We start from the raw sequence: 20,474 nt of genomic DNA on the forward strand, positions 1-20,474 counted from the left end.
CCCTTAGATCTTTTACAATATTGCTTAATTATATTGTCAGTCTAATTCCCATTCTTTTGTATGCATCCTGTTTCTCTCAGAAGAAGCTTTTTTTGTTGTTTGTTTGTTTGTTTTTTTGAGACGGAGTCTTGCTTTGTCGCCCAGGCTGGAGTGCAGTGGCACGATCTTGGCTCACTGCAAGCTCTGCCTCCCGGGTTCACGCCATTCTCCTGCCTCAGCCTCCCGAGTAGCTGGGGCTACAGGAGCCGCCACCATGCCCGGCTAGTTTTTTGTATTTTTAGTAGAGACGGGGTTTCACCGTGTTAGCCGGAATGGTCTCCATCTCCCGACCTCATGATCCTCCCGTCTCAGCCTCCCAAAGTGCTGGGATTACAGGCCTGAGCCACCGCACCTGGCCACAAGAAGCTTTAAGTATCTTCTCTTTGTGCTCTGAAATGCTACAATGATAATTTTGTGTGGGGGTCTTTTTATTTATCCTAATGGGCAATTTTATTTTTTAAACTGTATTACTTTTTATTGACACATAAATAATTGTACACATTTATGGGTACAATGTGATGTTTTGATACATGTATACATTGTGTAATTATTCAAATTAGGGTAATTATCATATCCATCACCTTAAATGTTTGTCATTTCTTTGTTGTGAGAACATTCAAAATCCTCTCTTCTATTTGAAATATACAATATATTATTGTTGGCTATTGTCACCCTACTGTGCAATAGAGTACCAGAACTTATTCCTTCTGTCTACCTGTAACATTGTACCCATTGACCAACCTCTCCCCATCTCCCACTTCCCCCTAATCTTCCCAGAATCACTAATTTCAACTACTATGAGATCAAATTTTAAAGATTGTACATAGGAGTGATATCATGCAATATTTGTCATTCTCTGTCTTATTTCACTTAACATAATGTCCTTCAGGCTCATCCACATTGTTGCAAATGACAGGATTTCATCTTTTTTAAATGGATGAATAGTATTCCATTGTGTATATATACCACAGTTTCTTTATCCATTCATCCATTGATGGGCATTTAAGTTGATTTTATATCTTGACTATTGTGAATAATGCTGTCATAAACATGGGGATGCAGATGTTTTTTCAACATACTGATTTCATTTCTTTTTGGTATATACCTACTAGTGGGATTGCTAGAAAATATGATAGATCTATTTTTAATTTTTGAGGCATCTCTATACCGTATCTCTAACGGCTTAACTAATTTATATTCCCACCAACAGTGTATAGGAGTTTCTTTGTCTCCACATCCTTGCTAGCATTTGTTATTTTGTTGTCTTTTTTATAATAGTCATTCTAACAGAGGTAAGTGATATCTCATTGTAGTTTTGATTTTAATTTTCCTGATGATTAGTGATGTTGAGCATTTTTCATACACCTGTTGGCCATTTGTATGTCTCCTTTGGAGAAATGTCTATTCAGGTCTTTTGCTCATTTTTAATAGGATTATTTGGATTTTTGCTATTGAGTTGTTTGAGTTCCTTATACATTATAGATATAAATCCCTTGTCAGATGTATAATCTGCAAATATTTTCTCCCATTCTATAGGTTGTCTCTTCACTCTGTTGATTGTTTCCTTTGCTGTGCAGAAGCTTTCTAGTTTGATGTAATCCATTTTATTTTTGCTTTTGTTACTCATGATTTTGAGGTCTTGTCTAACAAATTCTTGCCCAAATTGTCTAACACATTCTTGCCCAAAGTGATGTCATGAAATGTTTACACTATGTTTCAAATTTAACTCCTTAATCTATTTTCCTTTCCTTCCCTCCCCTCCCCTCCCGTCTTGTTCCCTTCCCTTCCCTTCCCTTCTCTCCCTTCCCCTGTCTTGTTCCCTCCCCTCTCCTCCCCTCTCTTGTCTCTCTTCTCTTCTCTTTTCTTCTTTTGAGACAGAGTCTCACTCCGTTACCCAGGCTGGAGTGCAATAGCACGATCTAGGCTCACTGCAACCTCCACCTCCGGGGTTCAAGTGATTCTCCTGCCTCAGCCTCCCAAGTTGCTGGGACTGTAGGCATGCCACCACACCTGGCTAATTTCGTATTTTTAGTAAAGATGGGGTTTCACCATGTTGGCCAGGCTGGTCTCAAACTCCTGACCTCAAGTCATCTGCCCGCCTTGGCCTCCCAAAGTGCTGGGATTACAGGCATGAGCCACTGTGCCTGGCCTATTTGATTTTCATACATGGTGAGAGATAGGGGGTCTAGGTTCATTCTTTTGCATATGGATATCCAGTTTTCCCAGCACCATTTATTGAAAAGACTGCCCTTTACCCATCATGTGTTCTTTTCAACTATGTAGAATATCAGTTGGCTTTAAATGTGTGGGTGTATTTCTGGGCTCTCTATTTTGTTCTATTGGTCTATATGTCTGTTTTTAAGTCAACACAATGCTGTTTTGGTTACTATAGCTTTGTAGTATAATTTGAAATCAGGTAGTGTGATGCCTCCAGGCTTATTCTTTTTGCTCAAGACTACTTTGGCTATTTGGGATTTTTTGTGGTTCCACACAAATCTTAGGATTGTTTTTGTATTGCTGTGAAGAATGACATTGGAATTTTGATAGGAATTGTATTGAATCTGTAGATTGCTTTGGCTTTAATAATATTAATTCTTCAATTGATGAACATGAAATATCTTTTCATTTATTTGTGTCTTATTCAATTTCTTTCATCAATATTTTATAGTTTTCATTATAGAGATATTTCACTTCCTTGGTTAATTTATTTCCGGATATTTTTTGTAGCTATTGTAAACGTGATTGCTTTCTTGATTGCTTTTTCAGATTGTTCACTGTCGGCATACAGACATGCTATCAATTATTGTATGTTGATTTTGTAGACTACAACTTTACTACATTCATTTATTAGCTCTAACAGTTTTTTGGTATAGTTTTGGCGGTTTTCTATATATAAGATCATGTCATCTGTAAACGGGGACAATTTTTTTTTTTTTTTTTTGAGACGGAGTCTCGCTCTGTCGCCCAGGCTGGAGTGCAGTGGCAGGATCTCCCCTCACTGCAAGCTCCGCCTTCCAGGTTCACGCCATTCTCCTGCCTCAGCCTCCCGAGTAGCTGGGACTACAGGCGCCCGCCACCTCGCCCGGCTAGTTTTTTGTATTTTTTAAGTAGAGACGGGGTTTTACCGTGTTAGCCAGGATGGTCTCAATCTCCTGACCTCATGATCCGCCCGTCTCGGCTTGTTTTTGTTTTGAGACAGTGTTTCACTCTGTTGCCCAGGCTGGAGTGCAATCTTGGCTCACCACAACCTCCGCCTCCGGGGTTCTAGTGATTCCCCTGCCTCAGCCTCCCGAGTAGCTGGGACTACAGGAGTGCACCACCATGCCTGGCTAATCTGTGTGTGTGTGTGTGTGTGTGTGTGTGTGTGTATGTGTATTTTTAGTAGAGATGGGGTTTCACCATATTGGCCAGGCTGGTCTCAAACTCTGGACATCAAGTGATCTGCCTGCCTTGGCCTCCCAAAGTGCTGGGATTACAGGCATGCGCCATTGAGCCTGGCCAAACAGGGACAATTTGACTTCCTTCTTTCCAATTTGGATGTCTTACCTAATTGCTCTGGCTAGGACTTCCAGTACTGTGTTGAATAGAAGTGGTGAGAGTGGATATCCTTGTCTTATTCCAGTTCTTAAAGGGAAAGCTTTCAACTTTTCCTCACTCAGTATCATTTTGTTTGCAGGTTTCTCATACAGGTATGTTCCTTCTATACTTTGTTGAGAATTTTTATCATGAAGGGATATTGAATTTTATCAAATGCTTTTACTGTGTCTATTAAAATGATAATATAATTTTTATCCTTCATTTTTAATTTGCATATGTTAAACCATCCTTACATCACTGGGATAAATCCCACCTGATCATGGTAAATGATCTTTTTAATGTGCTGTTGAATTCTATTTCTAGTATTTTGTTGAGGATATTGGCCTGTAGTTGTTTGTTGTTATTGTGCCCTTGTCTGGTTTTGGGATCAGGATAATGATGGCCTCCTAAAATAATTTTGGAAGAGTTTCTTCCTTTTCAATTTTTTGAATAGTTTGTGAAGAATTGGTATTAGTTCTTTAGATGTTTGGTAGAATTCAGCAGTGAAGCCATCAGGTAGTGAACTTTTCTTTGATGGGAGACTTTTTATTTTTGCTTCAATCTTGTTACTCATTGTTGATTTGTTCAAATTTTCCATTTTTTCTTGATTCAACCTTGGTAGGTTGTATGTGTCCAGGAGTTTATCCATTTCTTCAAGGCTTTTCAATTGGTTGGCATATAGTTGTTCATAGCAGTTTCTTATAGTTCTTTGTATTTCTGTGTTATCAGTTGTAATGTCTCCTTTTTCATGTCTGATTTATTTCTGTTTTTCTTCTTTATAATCACTTAATCTGGCTAGAAGTTTACTGACTTTGTTTATCCTTTCAAAGAACTAAGTAACTCATTATACTGATCTTTTGTATTTTTTAGTTTCTATTTTGATTATTTGTGCTCTCATCTGTATTCATGCATTTCTTCTAATAATTTGGAGTTTTGTTTGTTCTTGTTTTTCTAGTTCTATGAGATGCATCATTAGGTTGTTTATTTGATTTTTTTTGGATGTAGACATTTATTGCCATAAACTTTTCTTTAAGGACTACTTTTGCTGTATCCCATAAGTTTTGGCATGTTATGTTTCCATTTTCATTTGTCTCAAGAAATTTTTTAATTTCTCCTTTAATTTCTTCATTGACCCATTGTTTGTTTAGGGGCATGCTCTTTAATTTCCATGTATTTGTACAGTTGTTCCTCCTGTTGTTGAGTTATAGTTTTATTCCATTATTGGCAGGAAAAAAATACTTATTTTTAAAAAGTTAGTTAAGACTTGCTTTGTGGCCTAATGTATCATCTCCTGGACAATGTTCCATGTGCAGTTGAAAAGAATGTGAATTGTGTAGCTGTTGGAAGGAATGTTCTGTGTCTGTTTGCTCCATTTGGTCTACAGTGCAGCTTAAGTCCAGTGTGTGTTTGTTGATATTTTGTCTGGATGATCTGTCCGTTGGTGAAAGTGGGGTGTTAAAGTCTCCTACTATTATTTCATTGCTGTCTTCATTTCCCCCTTGGTCTATTAATGTTTGCTTTATATTAGGTCAGTGCAAAAGTAATTGTAGTGTTTGCCGTTATTTTTAATGAGACTAGAAAATACAAAGATCAAACATTAATATATTTAGATGCTCCAATGTTGAGTGTATATATATTTATGCTTGTTACATTCTCCTGTTGTATTAATTTCTTTACTATTATATAATGGCCTTGTCTGTCATTTTTTTTTTTTTTTTTTTTTGATGGAGTCTCGCTCTGTTGCCCAGGCTGGAGTGCAGTGGTGCAATCTTGGCTCACTGCAAGCTTTGCCACCCGGGTTCAAATGATTCTCCTGCCTCAGCCTCCTGAGTAGCTGGGACTACAGGCACCTGCCACCATGCTCGCCTAATTTTTGTATTTTTAGTAGAGATGGGGTTTCACTATGTTGGCCAGGTTGGTCTCGAACTCCTGACTTCAGGTGATCCACCCACCTCAGCCTCCCAAAGTGCTGAAATTACAGGCATGAGCCACCACATCTGGCCGTTTGTCTCTTTTTATAGTTTCTGACATGAAGTCTATTTTATCAGATATAAGTATAGCTATTCCTGCTTTCTTTTTGTTTACATTTGCATGGAATATCTATTTCTATCCCTTCACTTTCAGTCTATGTGTGTCCTTACAGGTAAAGTCTTTCTCGTAGGCAGTATATAGTTAGATCTTCTTTTAAAAAAAAATCATTCAGCCACTCTATGTCTTTTAGTTGGAGAATTTAACCCATTTGTATTCAAGGTAATTTTTGATAGGTAAGAACTTGGTAGTACCATGTTTTTACTTGTTTTCTAGTTGTGTAGATCCTTTGTTCCTTTCTTCCTCTCTTAATATCTTCCCTTGTGGTTAAGTGATTTTTCTATCAGTATGTTTTAATCCCTTGCTTTTTATTTTTAGTGTATCTATTATAAAATTTTTTTGCTTTGTAATTACCATGAGGCTTACACAGAATACCTTATAGTTACAACAAGTTAGTTTGAACTGATAACAACTTAATTTTGATTGCAAGAAAATTTTTTTTAAAAATCTACTCCCAAATTTTGTGTGTCATCATTTACATCTTTTTATATTGCTTATTCTTTAACAGGTTATGGTAATTATTTTTATATGTTTTGTTTTTTAATCTTCCTACTAAGGATATAAGTGATTTATGTTCTACAATTACCGTGTTAGAGAATTCTGAATTTGTTGGGATACTTACTTTTACCTGTGGGGTTTATACCTTCATATGTTTTCATGTTACACATTAGGACCTTTCTCTTTCAGTTTGAAAAACTCCCTTTAGCATTTCCTGTAAAGCAGATCAGGTTGCAATGAATTTCCTCAGTTTTTTTCTTTTTCTTTTTTTTGTCTGAAAATGTTTTTATCTCACTTTCATTTATGAAGGATAATTTTGCTGTGTACAGTATCCTTGGCTGTCAGGTGTTTTTTTTTTTCTCTCATTCTCTCCTGGCTTATAAAGTTTCTGCTGAGAAATTCACTGTTAGTCTGATAGCAGCTCCTTTATAGGTGACTATATGCTTTTCTCTTGCTGTTTTTAAATTTTTCTCTTTGACTTTTGATAGTTTGACTATAATGTGCCCTGCAGAAGACCTTTTTGCATTGTATTTATTTGGGTATTTTTGAGCCTTCTTTATCTGGATGTGTAAATCTCTTGGTAGACTTGGAAATTTTTTCATCTAATATTTCATTAAATAGGATTTCTAACCTCTTCATTTTCTCTTTATAGTGCCTAACATGTCATGAAATCTTTGGTCATTATTTTTTATTCTTTTTTTCTTTATTTTTGTCTGATTGGGCTATTTCAAAAGATCTGTATTTCAGTTCTGATATTCTTCTGCTTGGTTCAGTCTATTGTTGAACCTTTCAAATGTATTTTATATTTCATTCAATGAATTCTTTGGTTCCAGAATTTTGTTTGGTTCTTTTTTGATATCTATGTCTTTGGTAAATTTCCGTTTCATATCCTTAATTGTTTTTCTGTGTTCTTTATATATATATTTTTTTTTTCAGAATTCTCTTGTATCTCACTGAGTTTCTTTAGTATCAAATTTTGGAATTATTTTTCCAGGATTTCATAAATTTTTAAAGAGATGTTGGCCAGTTTACTTAAAAACCAAAGGTCACATATACTGTTCTGTTTGTAAACTATGATTTTTTTATTTTGTGGATACATAGTAGGTGTATATATTTAGGGAACACATGAGATGTTTTGATACAGGCATGTGATGTGAAACAAACACATTATGGAGAATGAGGTATCTACACCCTCAAGCACTTATCCTTTGAGTTATTAACAATCCAATTACACTCTTTAAGTTATTTTAAAATGTACAATTAAGTTATTATTAACTATAGTCACTGTGTTGCGCTATAAAATAGCAGGTCTTATTCATTCTTTCTAACTATTTTTTTGCACCCATCTTAAAATTTTTTTATTTGGATCTATTGCTACAGAATTATTGTGCTCCTTTGGAGTGTCATATTTCCTTGATTTTTCATGTTTTCTGTGTCCTTACATTGATATCTGCACATCTGGTATAATAATCACTTTTTCCAATTTTTAAAATTTGCTTTTATAGGAAAGAACTTTTTCCTGAAGATGTATCTATAGTGTTGCTTGGGTAGAGCACTGGTTTTGATTCTGGGTGAATGCAGTAGTCTCTGTATAAGACTCTAAACAGCATTAGTGATATTTGTGATTTTTTCAATGGCTTAGGGTGTGGTTATTAGTGGAGGCTGTGGTGAAGTTTTACTGAGAACTGGGATGCCAGGTAGGCCTGTCTTCAGGCCCCAGTGGTGGCAGCAGTGGGCTGAGGGTGCTTTTCTTTGGTGTACCATGGTGGCATATGATTGCACTGGTTTTAGGTCCAGGCAGGTTGATTTGTGGGTCTCCCAGTGGTTTACTTGGGTCCCAGAAATGGTATTGATGGATCACGTGGGTGGGTGGGTTCTCAAGTTCCTGGGCAGCAAAGTGGCATGGTTGATGGCAATCATAGTAATGAAACAACCTTCTGAATCTCAAGTGGTCTGTGCTGGCATTGGTGGTGGCTGCTATGGACTGCATGGGCCAGTCCCCAGACCCTCAAGTGGTGCATGCAATGAGTGCTAACTGTGGCAGTAGTGGCAGGTTGGGTGGGCCTGGCCTCAGACCCCAGGAGGTTCTCAGGAGCTACCAGTGGTGGACAGGGCTAAGTGATCCCTAGGCCCCTGGATGATATGCTTGGGTACTAGGGGCAGGAAGAGCTGGGCTAGGTGAACCTGCCCTCAAGCTCCTTGGTGGTGTGTGAGGTGCTGGTTGTGCTATGCAGGGGTGGGGTGATACCCAGGTCACTAGCAAAATGCTCAGGTTGGCGTGCAGCAGCAGCTGTGCTATGGCCCTGCTCTTGGTGAAGGTAGGGTTGCTTTCTCTGGGAGCAGCTGTAGGCAGGCAGCTTGGAAGCACAAGCTTCACTGGTGTTTTGGCCCCACAGCAGCCTGCAGCAGCAGTGTTGTAGGTAGTGGAATGTGTTCTTGGAATATGTGAAAATGCATGGGCACTCCTCTGCTGGGTGGGGCAGGATCACTGCTCAGGGCTCCTGCCTAAGTCACGGCCATTACAGCAGGGCAGGATGTGTGGGCTGTGCTCTCAAAATGGTGCTGTGCTGCAGCTGCTTGGGAGATTTGCAGAACCCAGCGTGAGCTCTCTGTTGCAATGCCTTCACATGGTCTTTAGGCAACTTCCTATGCTAGTCTCTGCGCTGTCAAGGAATAAGGGGCTCTCCTGCGGCTAGGACTGCAAGAGTCCTTGGTGAAAATGAGGAACACTAAGGGTCTCTTACCCTTTTCCCACATTAGGAAGCTGTTCCAGACTCCCAGCCAATCCCAGGCAAACAGGCCGTATTTCTCTCTCCTCCCTTGCTTTCAATGCTTCCTATCTCTTCTCTGTTGAATTCCAGTGTTCTCTCTTAGATGACCTATTCAAAGTATAATTATCTACTTGCTACTTTGGTTCCTCTCCATGGAAGGGATGAACACTAGATGCATCTAGTCAACCATCCTGGAGCCCCTCCTGATTGTATTTTTGGATAGCCTGTCTTTGAGCTTGCTGATTCTTTCTTCTGCCTGATCAATTCTGTTGTTGATGTCCTGTATTGCGTGTGTCATTTTTTATTATACTTTTCAGTTCCAGGATTTCTCTCTTACTTTTTTTATTCCTTCAATTTCTCTGTTAAATTTCTTTGACAAATTTCTGAATTGTTTCTCTGTGTTTTATTAAAGTTTGTTGAGTTTTCTTAAAATAGCTATTTTGAATTCTTTGTCTACAAGATCATTCACTTGCGTGTCTTTAGGATTAGTCACTGGCACAATTTTTTGTTCATTTGGTGAGGCCATCTTTCTTAGGTTATTCTTATTCTTTGTAGACGTGTGTCCCTGTCTACACATTGAAGAATTAGGTATTTATTCTCATGTTCATTTTGGGTTTGTTTGTGACTGCTCTATTTCAGTAAGCTCGTTTAGAAATTGAGTGGGGCTGACTGTGGTGGCTCATACTTGTAATCTAGCACTTTAGGAGGCTGAGGCTGGAGGATTGCTTTAGGTCAGGAGTTCAAGACCAGCCTGAGCAACACAGCAATACCCCAATCTCCATACACACACACACACACAACCAAAATTTAGCTAGGCATAGTGGCACACACCTGTAGTCCCACTCTGGAGGCTGAGGTGGGGAGACCGCGTGAGCCCAGGAGTTCGAGACTGCAGTGAGCTATGATTGCACCACTGCACTTCAACCTAGGCAACAGAGTGAGACCATATCAAAGAGAAAGTGGACTGGCTGTTGTATTTCCTTTTAGCACTAGACACTAGAGGGCACTCTAAGCCCAGGTTAGACGCAAGTCTCATGCTGGCTTTGCTACTAATGCAGTGTCCAGCCTGGATGGGCCCATGGGAATCCACAGAGGGCACCCAGGCCATACAGGAGAGCCCGTTAGGCTCTCAAGTCCAGAGGATCTGGGAACCATGCTTCCCATGGCCTGGTATGGTATCTCCTCTGGCAGGGATGGAGAGCCACTGCCAAGTTCTGCTTGCTTGCTACCACTAGCCCCGCCCCCTTTCTTTGTACATAGCTGGTCTCAGGTGGTTCAACCCAGTTGATACTCGCAGTGCTCCCCATGAACTGGTGCAGGAGTGAGTCTCCTACAGAAGGACCTAGGATGGTGGAGAAGCCAAATGTCTGCCTCCGGCTCACTTTTTTTCCGGTGTAAAAACCATGGGTCCATGGTGACTTTCCGCCTGTGGTACTGCAGTGGCTTGGGGGTGGGGTCTCAGTCATAAAGAACCAATCCCCTTAACTTCCAACTATGGTTTTACTCGTCTTTGCAGTCCAAAAGGGCTTCACAGTCTTGCTCATGGGTTCGGGTTTTCTTAACTCTTCTGATGGTAATTTCATGCATCAAGTTGTTAACTTGATGTTTCTGTGAGGAGATGATTGCTGAAGAGTCCTACTCCACCACTTTGCTCTACCCAGCATGCATTATTTACTTTAGACATCTGGAGATGAAGTCCTGGAAGGAAGACAATAGAAGCCCAAACCCCTCTCCCCAACCTTTATCTAGTAGACCACAGTGCCCTTATAATTCAGTAGTCAGCACCTTTTCTGATAAACGCCAAATGGAAGAGATGCATATATAAGGAAGGGTATGTGGGAAGGGGCGTGGGACCAGCCACTCTCCAGGAACCTCCCTGTGTTCAGCTACTCAGAAGCTCCTGATGGGCAATTTTAATATGAATATTTATCTTTAAATTCTTATCATTTTTCTATCATTTCTTGATGTTAAAATCTGCTTTAAAATATACAGTTGACTCCTGAACAACACAGGTTTGAACTGCATGAGTCCACTTATATGCATTTTTTTTCAATAAATATACTGAAATTTTTTTTGGAAATTTGTGATAATTTGAAAAAACTTTCAGATGAACCACATAGGGGAAAAATATCAAAAAAATTAAGAAAAAGGTATGTTATGAATGCAAAAAATATATGTAGATGGCCGGTTGAGGTGGCTCACACTTATAATCCCAGCACCTTGGGAGGCCGAGATGGGTGGATCATGAGGTCAGGAATTCAAGACCGGCCTGGCAAACGTGGTGAAACCCCATCTCTACTAAAACTACAAAAATTAGGTGGGCGTGATGGTGCATACCTGTAATCCCAGCTACTTGGGAGGCTGGGGCAGGAGAATCACTTGAACCCAGGAGGTGGAGGTTGCAGCGAGCTGAGATCATGCCACTGCACTCCAGCCTGGGCAACAGAGCAAGACTCCGTCTCAAATATATATATATATGTATGTGTATATATATGTTGATACTGGACTATTTTATCATTTATTACCATAAAATATATAAAAATCTATTATAAAAAGTCAAAATTTATAAAAACTTACGTACACAAACCCTTACAACCATACATGGCACCATTCCCAGTTGGGACAAATGTAAACAAATGTAAAGATCCAGTATTAAATCATAACTGCATAAAATTAACAGTAGTAGCCATCTCCTACTGTTATTGTGGTGAGCTCAAGTGTTGCAGGCATCCACTTAAAACTCTGCATGATGCTAATAATCTCTCCATAAACTCTGAATGATACTTGGGACCCATATAAAGTGCCACTAGTGATGCTGGAAGTGCTCCCAAGAAGCAGAGAAAGGTCATGACCGTACAAGAAAACACTGACTTGCCTGATATGTACCATAGATTGAGGTCTGCAGCTGTGGTTGCCCACCATTTCAGACTAATGATTCAACTTATAGATGATAAACTTACGTTGTCTACAAATACAGTACAGTATTGTAAATGTATTTTCCCCATGCTTTTTAAAATAACATTGTCTTTTCTCTAGCTTACTTTATTGAAAAAATACAGTATATAATACATATACAAAATATTTGTTGTTTATGTTATTGATAAGGCTTCTGATCAACAATAGGTCATTAGTACTTGAATTTGGGGAGAATCAAAAGTTATACATGGATTTTTGACTGTGCAGGGGGTCAGTACCCCAACCCCCACATTGTTCAAGGGTCAACTATATTGTTACTTTATTTTTAAATTTCTTTTTATTGATGTAAAATATACATATATAATTTGCCATCTTTACCATTTTTAAGTGTACAGTTCAGTGGTAATAAATACATTTATATTCTCTTTTTCCCTTCATCATCCCCACCCTCCCCACCCCAGACTATGGTAACCATGATTCTCTATTTTCGTGAGATCCACTCTTTTAGCTCCCACATATGAGTGAGAACATGTGGTATTGCCCTCCAGTGCCACCTATGTTGATGCAAATGAAAATATTTCATTCTTTTTTATGGCCCAATAGTATTCCATTGTGTATATATACCATGTTTTCTTTATCCAGTCATCCATTGATTACTTAGTTTGATTCCATATTTTGGCTATTGTAAATAGTGCTGCAATAAACATGGGAGTGAAGATATCTCTTTGATATATTGATATCATTTCTTTTGAATATATACCCAGTAGTGGAATTGCTGGATCATATGGTAATTCTCTTTTTTTTGGAACCTCAATACTATTGTCTATAGTATTGAGTATGCCATTAGTGGCTATACTGATTTATATTCCCATTAACTGTATACGAGGGTTCCCCTTTCTCCACATCCTTACCAGCATCTGTTATTGCCTGTCTTTTTGATGCAAGCCATTTTAACTGAGATGAGATGATATCGAATTGTGGTTTTGGTTTGTATTTCTTTGATGGTTAATGATGTTGGGCACGTTTTCATATACCTGTTGGCCATTAGTATATCTCTTTTGAAACATATCTGTTTAGATCTTTTACCCGTTTTTAATCAGAGTATTTGTTGTATTGCCATTGAGTTGTTTGAGCTCTTCATATATTCTGGTTATTAATCCCTTGTCAGATAGATAGTTTGAAAATATTTTTCCCATTCTGTGGGTTGTCTCTTTACTTTGTTCATTGTTTCTTTTACTGTGCAGAAGATTTTTAGCTTGATATAATTCCAATATTTGCTTTGATTGTCCGTGCTTTTGAGGTCTTACCCAAAAAAATCCTTGGCCAGGTCAGTGGCCTAGAGCATTTCCCCAGTGTTTTCTTCTAATAGTTTCATGTCTTAGATTTAAGTCTTTAATCCATTTTTATTTGATTTTGTGTATGGTAAGATATAAAGGTCTAGTTTTATTCTGCATATAGTTATTCAATTTTTCCAGCACTATTTATTGAAAAGATTGTTCTTTCCTTAATATATGTTCTTTGCGCCTTTGTTGAACATGAGTTAGTTGTAAATGTGTGGACTTATATCTGTGTTCTCTATTCTGTTCCACTGGTCTATGTATCTATTTTTATGCCAATACCATGCTATTTTGATTACCATAGCTGAGTAGTAAATTTTGATATCAGGTAGTGTGATACGTCCAGCTTCGCTCTTTTTGCTCAGGATTGCTTTAGCTATTTGGGGTCTTTTGTGGTTCCATATAAGTCTTAGGATCTTTTTTTCTATGAAGAATGTCATTGGTATTTTGACAAGGATTGCACTGAATCTGTAAATTGCTTTGGGTAGTATTGTCATTTTAACAATATTAATTATTCCAATCCATGAGCATGGAATATATTTTAATTTTGTGTATGTCCTCTTCTATTTCTTTCATCAGAGCTTTGTAGTTTTCCTTGAATAGATCTTTTATGTCTTTGGTTAGATTGATTCCCAGGTATTTTATATTTTTATAGCCAGTAAATAGTTTTATTGATTTCTTTTTCAGATATTGGCTGCTGGCATATATAAATGCTACTGATTTTGGTGTATTGATTTTGTATCCTGCAACTTTACTAAATTTATCATTTTGAACAGTTTTTTGGTGGAGTCTTTAGGTTTTTCTAGATCATGTTGTCTGCAAGCAAGGCTAATTTGACTTCTTCCTTTCCATTTCGGATGCCCTTTATTTCTTTCTCTTGCCTAACTGCTCTGTCCAGGACTTCCACTATTATGCTGAGTATGGTGAAAGTAGGCATCCTTCTGTTGTATGAGTCTTTAGAGGAAAGGCTTTTGATTTTTTCCACATTCAGTATGTTAGCCATGGGTCTGTCATTAATGGCCTTTATTATTTTGAGGTGTGTTCCCTCTATATCCATGTTGATGAAGGTTTTTTATCATAAAGGGATATTGAATTTTATCAAATGGCTTTTTAGAATCGAATGAAATAATCAGCTTGTAATCCCAACACTTAGGGAGGCAGAGGCGGGTGGATCACTTGAGGTCAGGAGTTCAAGACCAGCCTGGCCAACATGGTGAAACCCTGTCTCTACTAAAAATACAAAAATTAGCTGGGCATGGTGGCTCACACACCTGTAATTCCAGCTACTCGGGAGGCTGAGGTACGAGAATATCCCTGATGAACAGCGAAGCGAAAATTCTCAATAAAATACTGGCAAACCGAATCCAGCAGCACATCAAAAAGCTTATCCACAACAATCAAGTCTGCTTCATCTATGGAATGCAAGACTGGTTCAACATACGCAAATCAATAAACGTAATCCATCACATAAAGAGAACAAACGACAAAAACCACATGATTATCTCAATAGATGCAGAAAAGGCCTTCGATAAAATTCAACACCCCTTCATGCTAAAAACTCTCAATAAACTAGGTATCAATGGAACATACCTCAAAATAATAAGAGCTGTTTATGACAAACTCACAGCCAATATCATGCTGAATGGGCAAAAACTGGAAGCATTCTCTTTGAAAACCAGCACCAGACAAGGATGCCCTCTCTCACCACTCCTATTCAACATAGTATTAGAAGTTCTGGCCAGGGCAATCAGGTAAGAGAAAGAATAAAGGGTATTCAAATGGGAAAAGAGGAAGTCAAATTGTCTCTCTTTGCAGATGACACGATTGTATATTTAGAAAACCCCATCATCTCAGCCCAAAATCTCCTTAAGCTGATAAGGAACTTCAGCAAAGTCTCAGGATACAAAATCAATGTGCAAAAATCATAAGCATCCCTATACACCAATAACAGACAAACAGAGAGCCAAATCATGAGTGAACTCCCATTCACAATTGCTACAAAGAGAATAAAATACCTAGGAATACAACTTACAAGGGATGTGAAGGACCTCTTCAAGGAGAACTACAAACCACTGCTCAATGAAATAAAAGAGGACACAAGCAAATGGAAGAGCATTCTATGCTCATGGATAGGAAGAATCAGTATCATGAAAATGGCCATACTGCCCAAAGTAATTTATAGATTCAATGCTATCCCCATCAAGCTACCACTGACTTTCTTCACAGAATTGGAAAAAACTACTTTAAACTTCAGATGGAACCAAAAAAGAGCCCACATAGCCAAGACAATCCTGGGCAAGAAGGACAAAGCTGGAGGCATCATGCTACCTGACTTCAAACTACAGTACAAGACTACAGTAACCAAAACAGCATGGTACTGGTACCAAAACAGAGATATAGACCAATGGAACAGAACGGAGGCCTCAGAAATAACACCACACAGCTACAACCATCTTTTCTTTGACAAACCTTACACAAACAAGCAATGGGGAAAAGATTCCCTATATAATAAATGGTGTTGGAAAAACTGGCTAGCCATATGCAGAAAACTGAAACTGGACCCTTTCCTTATACCTTATACAAAAATCAACTCAAGATGGATCAAATATTTAAATGTAAGACCTAGGACCATAAAAATCCTAGAAGGAAACCTGGGTAATACCATTCAGGACATAGGCATGGGCAAAGACTTCATGTCTAAAACAACAAAAGTAATGGCAACAAAAGCTAAAATTGACAAATGGGATCTAATCAAACTAAGGAGCTTCTGCACAGCAAAAGAAACCATCATCAGAGTGAACAGGCAACCTACAGAATGGGAGAAAATTTTTGCAATCTATCCATCTGACAAAGGGCTAATATCCAGAATCTACAAAGAACTTAAACAACCTTTACAAGAAAAAAAAAAAAAAAAAACCCCATCAAAAAATGGGCAAAAGATATGAACAGACACTTCTCAAAAGAAGACATTTATGCAGCCAACAGACATATGAAAAAATGCTCATCATCACTGGTCATTAGAGAAATGCAAATCAAAACCACAATGAGATACCATCTCACACCAGTTAGAATGGCAATCACTAAAAAGTCAGGAAACAACAGATGCTAGAGAGGTTGTGGAAAAATAGGAACACTTTTATACTGTTGGTGGGAGTGTAAATTAATTCAACCATTGTGGGAGACAGTGTGGCAATTCCTCAAGGATCCAGAACTAGAAATACCATTTGACCCAGTAATCCCATTACTGGGCATATACCCAAAGGATTATAAATCATTCTACAATAAAGACACATGCACACGTATGTTTATTGTGGCACTATTCACAATAGCAAAGACTTGGAACCAACCCAAATGACCATCAATGATAGACTGGATTAAGAAAATGTGACACATATACACCGTGGAATACTATGCAGCCATAAAAAAGGATGAGTTCATGTCCTTTGCAGGGACATGGATGAAGCTGGAAACCATCATTCTCAGCAAACTATCACAAGATCAGAAAACCAAACACTGCATTTTCTAATTCATAAGTGGGAGTTGAACAAAAAGAACACATGGACACAGGGAGGGGAAGAGCATACACTGGGGTCTGTGGGTGTTGGGGGGCTAGGGGAGGGATAACATTAGGAGAAATACCTAATGTAGGTGACAGGTTGATGGATGCAGGAAACCACCATGACACGTGTATACCTATGTAACAAAATTGCACATTCTGCACATGTAACCCAGAACTTTAAGTATAATAATAATAATAATAATAATAATAATAATAATAAAATTTACTTCTTAATTTCTTCATTGACCCATTGGCCGTTTAAGAGCATGTTGTTTAATTTCTGTGTTTTTATGTATTTTCTGAGGTTCCTCTTGTTATTAATTTTTAGTTTTATTCCACTGTGGTCAGAAAAGATACTTGATACAATTTCTGTTTTTTTAATTTGTACAGACTTGTTTTGGGGCCTTGGGTATGGTATATTCTGGAAAATGTTTTATGTCCTGATGAAAAGAATGTGTATTCTGCAGCAGTTAAGTAAAATGTTCAGTAAATGTCAGTTAGGACTATTAGATCTAGTGTGTAGTTTAACTCCATTGTTTCTTTATTGATTTTCTGTACGGATGATCTGCCCATTAGTGAGACTGGGGTGTTAAAGTCCCATACTATTATTGTATTGCAATCTGTCTCTCCCTTTAGATCTATTAATGGTTGCTTTATATACTTGGGAGTTCCTGTTTTGGGTGTATAGATACTTATAACTATTATATCCTCTTGGCCGGACGTGGTGGCTCATGCCTGTAATTCCAGCACTTTGGGAGGCTGAGGCGGACAGATCACAAGGTCAGGAGATCGAGACCATCCTGGCTAATACGGTGAAACCCCGTCTCTACTAAAAATACAAAAATTTACATATTTTTATATTACCTATATCCTAACAGGCTGCTGTAGCTATTACAGTTGTTGATAGATGTGTACTTTGGGCTTCATACTACAGTTATGAGTGGATTGCACACCACAAATACAGTAATAGAGTATTCTGAGTGTGCCCATGTATTTAATTTTACTAGTTGGTAAAATTAAATTAAACCAGGTTTTATACTTGAAAAGTTTTCTTTTGCACATTAGTATTCTTTTTTTTTCAGATTGTAGAACTCTCTAGCATTTCTTGCAAGATGAGTCCAGTGTTTGAGTTCACTGATTCTTTCCTCTGCTTGATCCTCTAATGATCTACTCAGTTCATCAAATGCAGTCATCAGTTTCAAGATGTGTTTTTTTTATTGTTTCAATCTCTATGTTAAATTTCTCTGAGAAATTTTTGAATCAATTTTCTGTGTTATCTTAGGCATCTTTGAATTTCCTTAAAATTGCTACTTTGAATTATTGATCAGAGAGTTCACAAATCGCCATCTCATTAGGGTTAGTCACTGGGTTTTTGCTTTGTCTTTTTGGGAAGCTCATGGTTGCCTGTTTGCTATTGTTTCTTGTGGATATACATCTATGTGTTTACATTGAAGAATTAGCTATTTATTTCAGTTTTCTCTGACTTGTTTTTGTTTTATTGGATACATTTGCTTAGTGAATCTTCACTGCTAGTTCACTGTCCTTTATTTTGGCTCTAGGTGGCACCTAAGTCCAGGTTCACCTCAGCTCTAGTTTTTTTTTGTTTTTGTTTTGTTTTGTTTTGTTTTTTTTGAGATGGAGTCTGGCTCTGTCGCCCAGGCTGGAGTGCAGTGGCCTGATCTGGGCTCACTGCAAGCTCCGCCTCCTGGGTTCACGCCATTCTCCTGCCTCAGCCTCCTGAGTAGCTGGGACTACAGGCTCCTGCCACCACGCCCGGCTAATTTTTTGTAGTTTTGGTAGAGACAGGGTTTCACCATGTTAGCTAGGATGGTCTTGATCTCCTGACCTCGTGATCCACCCGCCTCGGCCTCGCAAATGTGCTGGGATTACAGGCGTGAGCCACCGCGCCTGGCCACCTCAGCTCTAGTAAGTGGTCAGAGCCCTGCTTGTCCCAAGTGGGTGAGGTCCCAAAGGTATTATCTTAGCAGTATTGGAAGGCCGGCTAGGCATTCATGCCAAGGTGACCTGCAGGATAAACCTGCTACAGCATGGTGCTGCTGAACGGCCATTCTGAATTTGCATGTCCTTTGGTCAAGTTATAGAGTAGAATTTCCAGGGCTAGGGATGGTAGTCCTTCCTTCCTCATTTGTCTCTGCCTGTACTCTGGGATATTTCTGCCTTCAGACAGTCATGATGCTTTCTGTGGGTTAAGGCAAGGACAAATCTCCTCCCAGGGAACCCAAGAAGGTGGAGAAGCTGGTTGAACCAGTGTAGAAACCATGAGTTGGGGGAGATTTTCTATACACTTGGTGCCAGGCAGAATAGGAAGAAGGAGAGTCATGGATGTGGAAGTCTGATTGTCAAAGTTTTTGAATTTCTCTGTGGTTCCGGGAACTGTCTCATCCTCACATGTGAGCTCTCGGTTGTTGTTGGTGTAGATATTGGTACTGTAAGTTTGGTTTTGGTTTTCTCTGGGAGGGAGTAAAGCGAGCCTGCCTCTATGCCCCTATTTTAAAACTGGAAATCATTTTATTGTTACTTTATTGATGCAGTATCTTCTTGAATCATGAAAATAGTAATAAGAGCTTCTGATGAGTTCTGTTCTGAGCAATAGCTCTTTTTATTCTGGGATTATTGTTTTCTTTGTTCATCTTTGCATATCCCTTCAATATTTTAGGCTCTTTTTGAATGTCTGTTCGTCCTTGGTTGCCCACTCACATTTAAGAAAAGGAAAGAAAAATCTGACTGTGGGCTGTATGTACATGGGTAAGCCTTCATTTTCAGGTGACCAAAAGAGGAATTGCCTACTATACATTAAGATCCCCAGAGGCCAGAGATCTTAAAGTATTCAGTGGGTTATATCCTCTGGGATGCAGAGCTGTTTGTGAACTGAAGTACAGAACTCTGGTGCTGAATATGGAAGACCCTGAGGATTGTTGAGCAGATGTGTACATACCTGGTAGAGACCTGTTTACATAACCATTGACTGTGTGCATTTTAGGCCAGGCCCGAGCAGATGCATCATCCCTATCCTGCATCAAGGAGTTCTTTGTTTCTGAGTGCCAACTTTTCCCTGATGAGAGAGAAGGCAAAAATAAAGTCAGCTAAGCATGTGTCTCATGAATGACGCCCCTCCCCTTTCTCCTTCCCCACTCCCAGTGTGCTCACACCTTAAGCATTTTTGTCAGCAAAGTAGGCACAGAGCACTTATCCTCACAAAGTCAGTGTGAGGGAGGGAGAAGATAATTATCTAAAGGCAGACATCTCTTGCTCGAACTGATTTTCTCTCCCTCTATTTGTCCATGACAATAAGTGGGAACAGACAATAATAGAAGACAGAATATTAGTTAGCTTGAGGCATAAGGATTCGATTCTTTTTATTAGCTGACTTATCTAAAAGGAATCTTATGAAAATCATCCTAGGGGCTGGGCGCGGTGGCTCATGCCTGTAATCCTAGCACTTTGGGAGGCTGAGGCAGGTGGATCACTTCAGGACCTGGCCAACATAGTGAAACCCTATCTCTACTAAAAATACACAGATTAGGTGGGCATGGTGGCATGTGCCTGTAATCTCAGCTACTCAGGAGGCTGAGGCAGGAGAATCACTTGAACCTGGGAGGTAGACGTTGCAGTGAGCCGAGATTCTGCCACTGCACTGCAGCCTGGGCAACATAGTGAGACTCGATCTCA

The 20,474-nt window shown here is 38.9% G+C and overlaps 1 protein-coding gene across 1 annotated transcript in view; it reads right to left on the reverse strand.

Annotated features, from left to right (window-relative positions):
* F8 (coagulation factor VIII) overlaps positions 1 to 20,474 on the reverse strand; it is a 222,598-nt gene that overhangs the window by 155,235 nt on the left and 46,889 nt on the right. Inside the window, exon 6 of the mRNA XM_025371967.1 lies at positions 19,741 to 19,857. Coding sequence (XP_025227752.1) covers positions 19,741 to 19,857 — 117 coding nt within the window. The remainder of the gene's footprint in view (positions 1 to 19,740; positions 19,858 to 20,474) is intronic.

Source organism: Theropithecus gelada, chromosome X, assembly GCF_003255815.1.
Source record: "Theropithecus gelada isolate Dixy chromosome X, Tgel_1.0, whole genome shotgun sequence".
In the NCBI taxonomy this organism is placed as follows: Eukaryota; Metazoa; Chordata; class Mammalia; order Primates; family Cercopithecidae; genus Theropithecus; species Theropithecus gelada.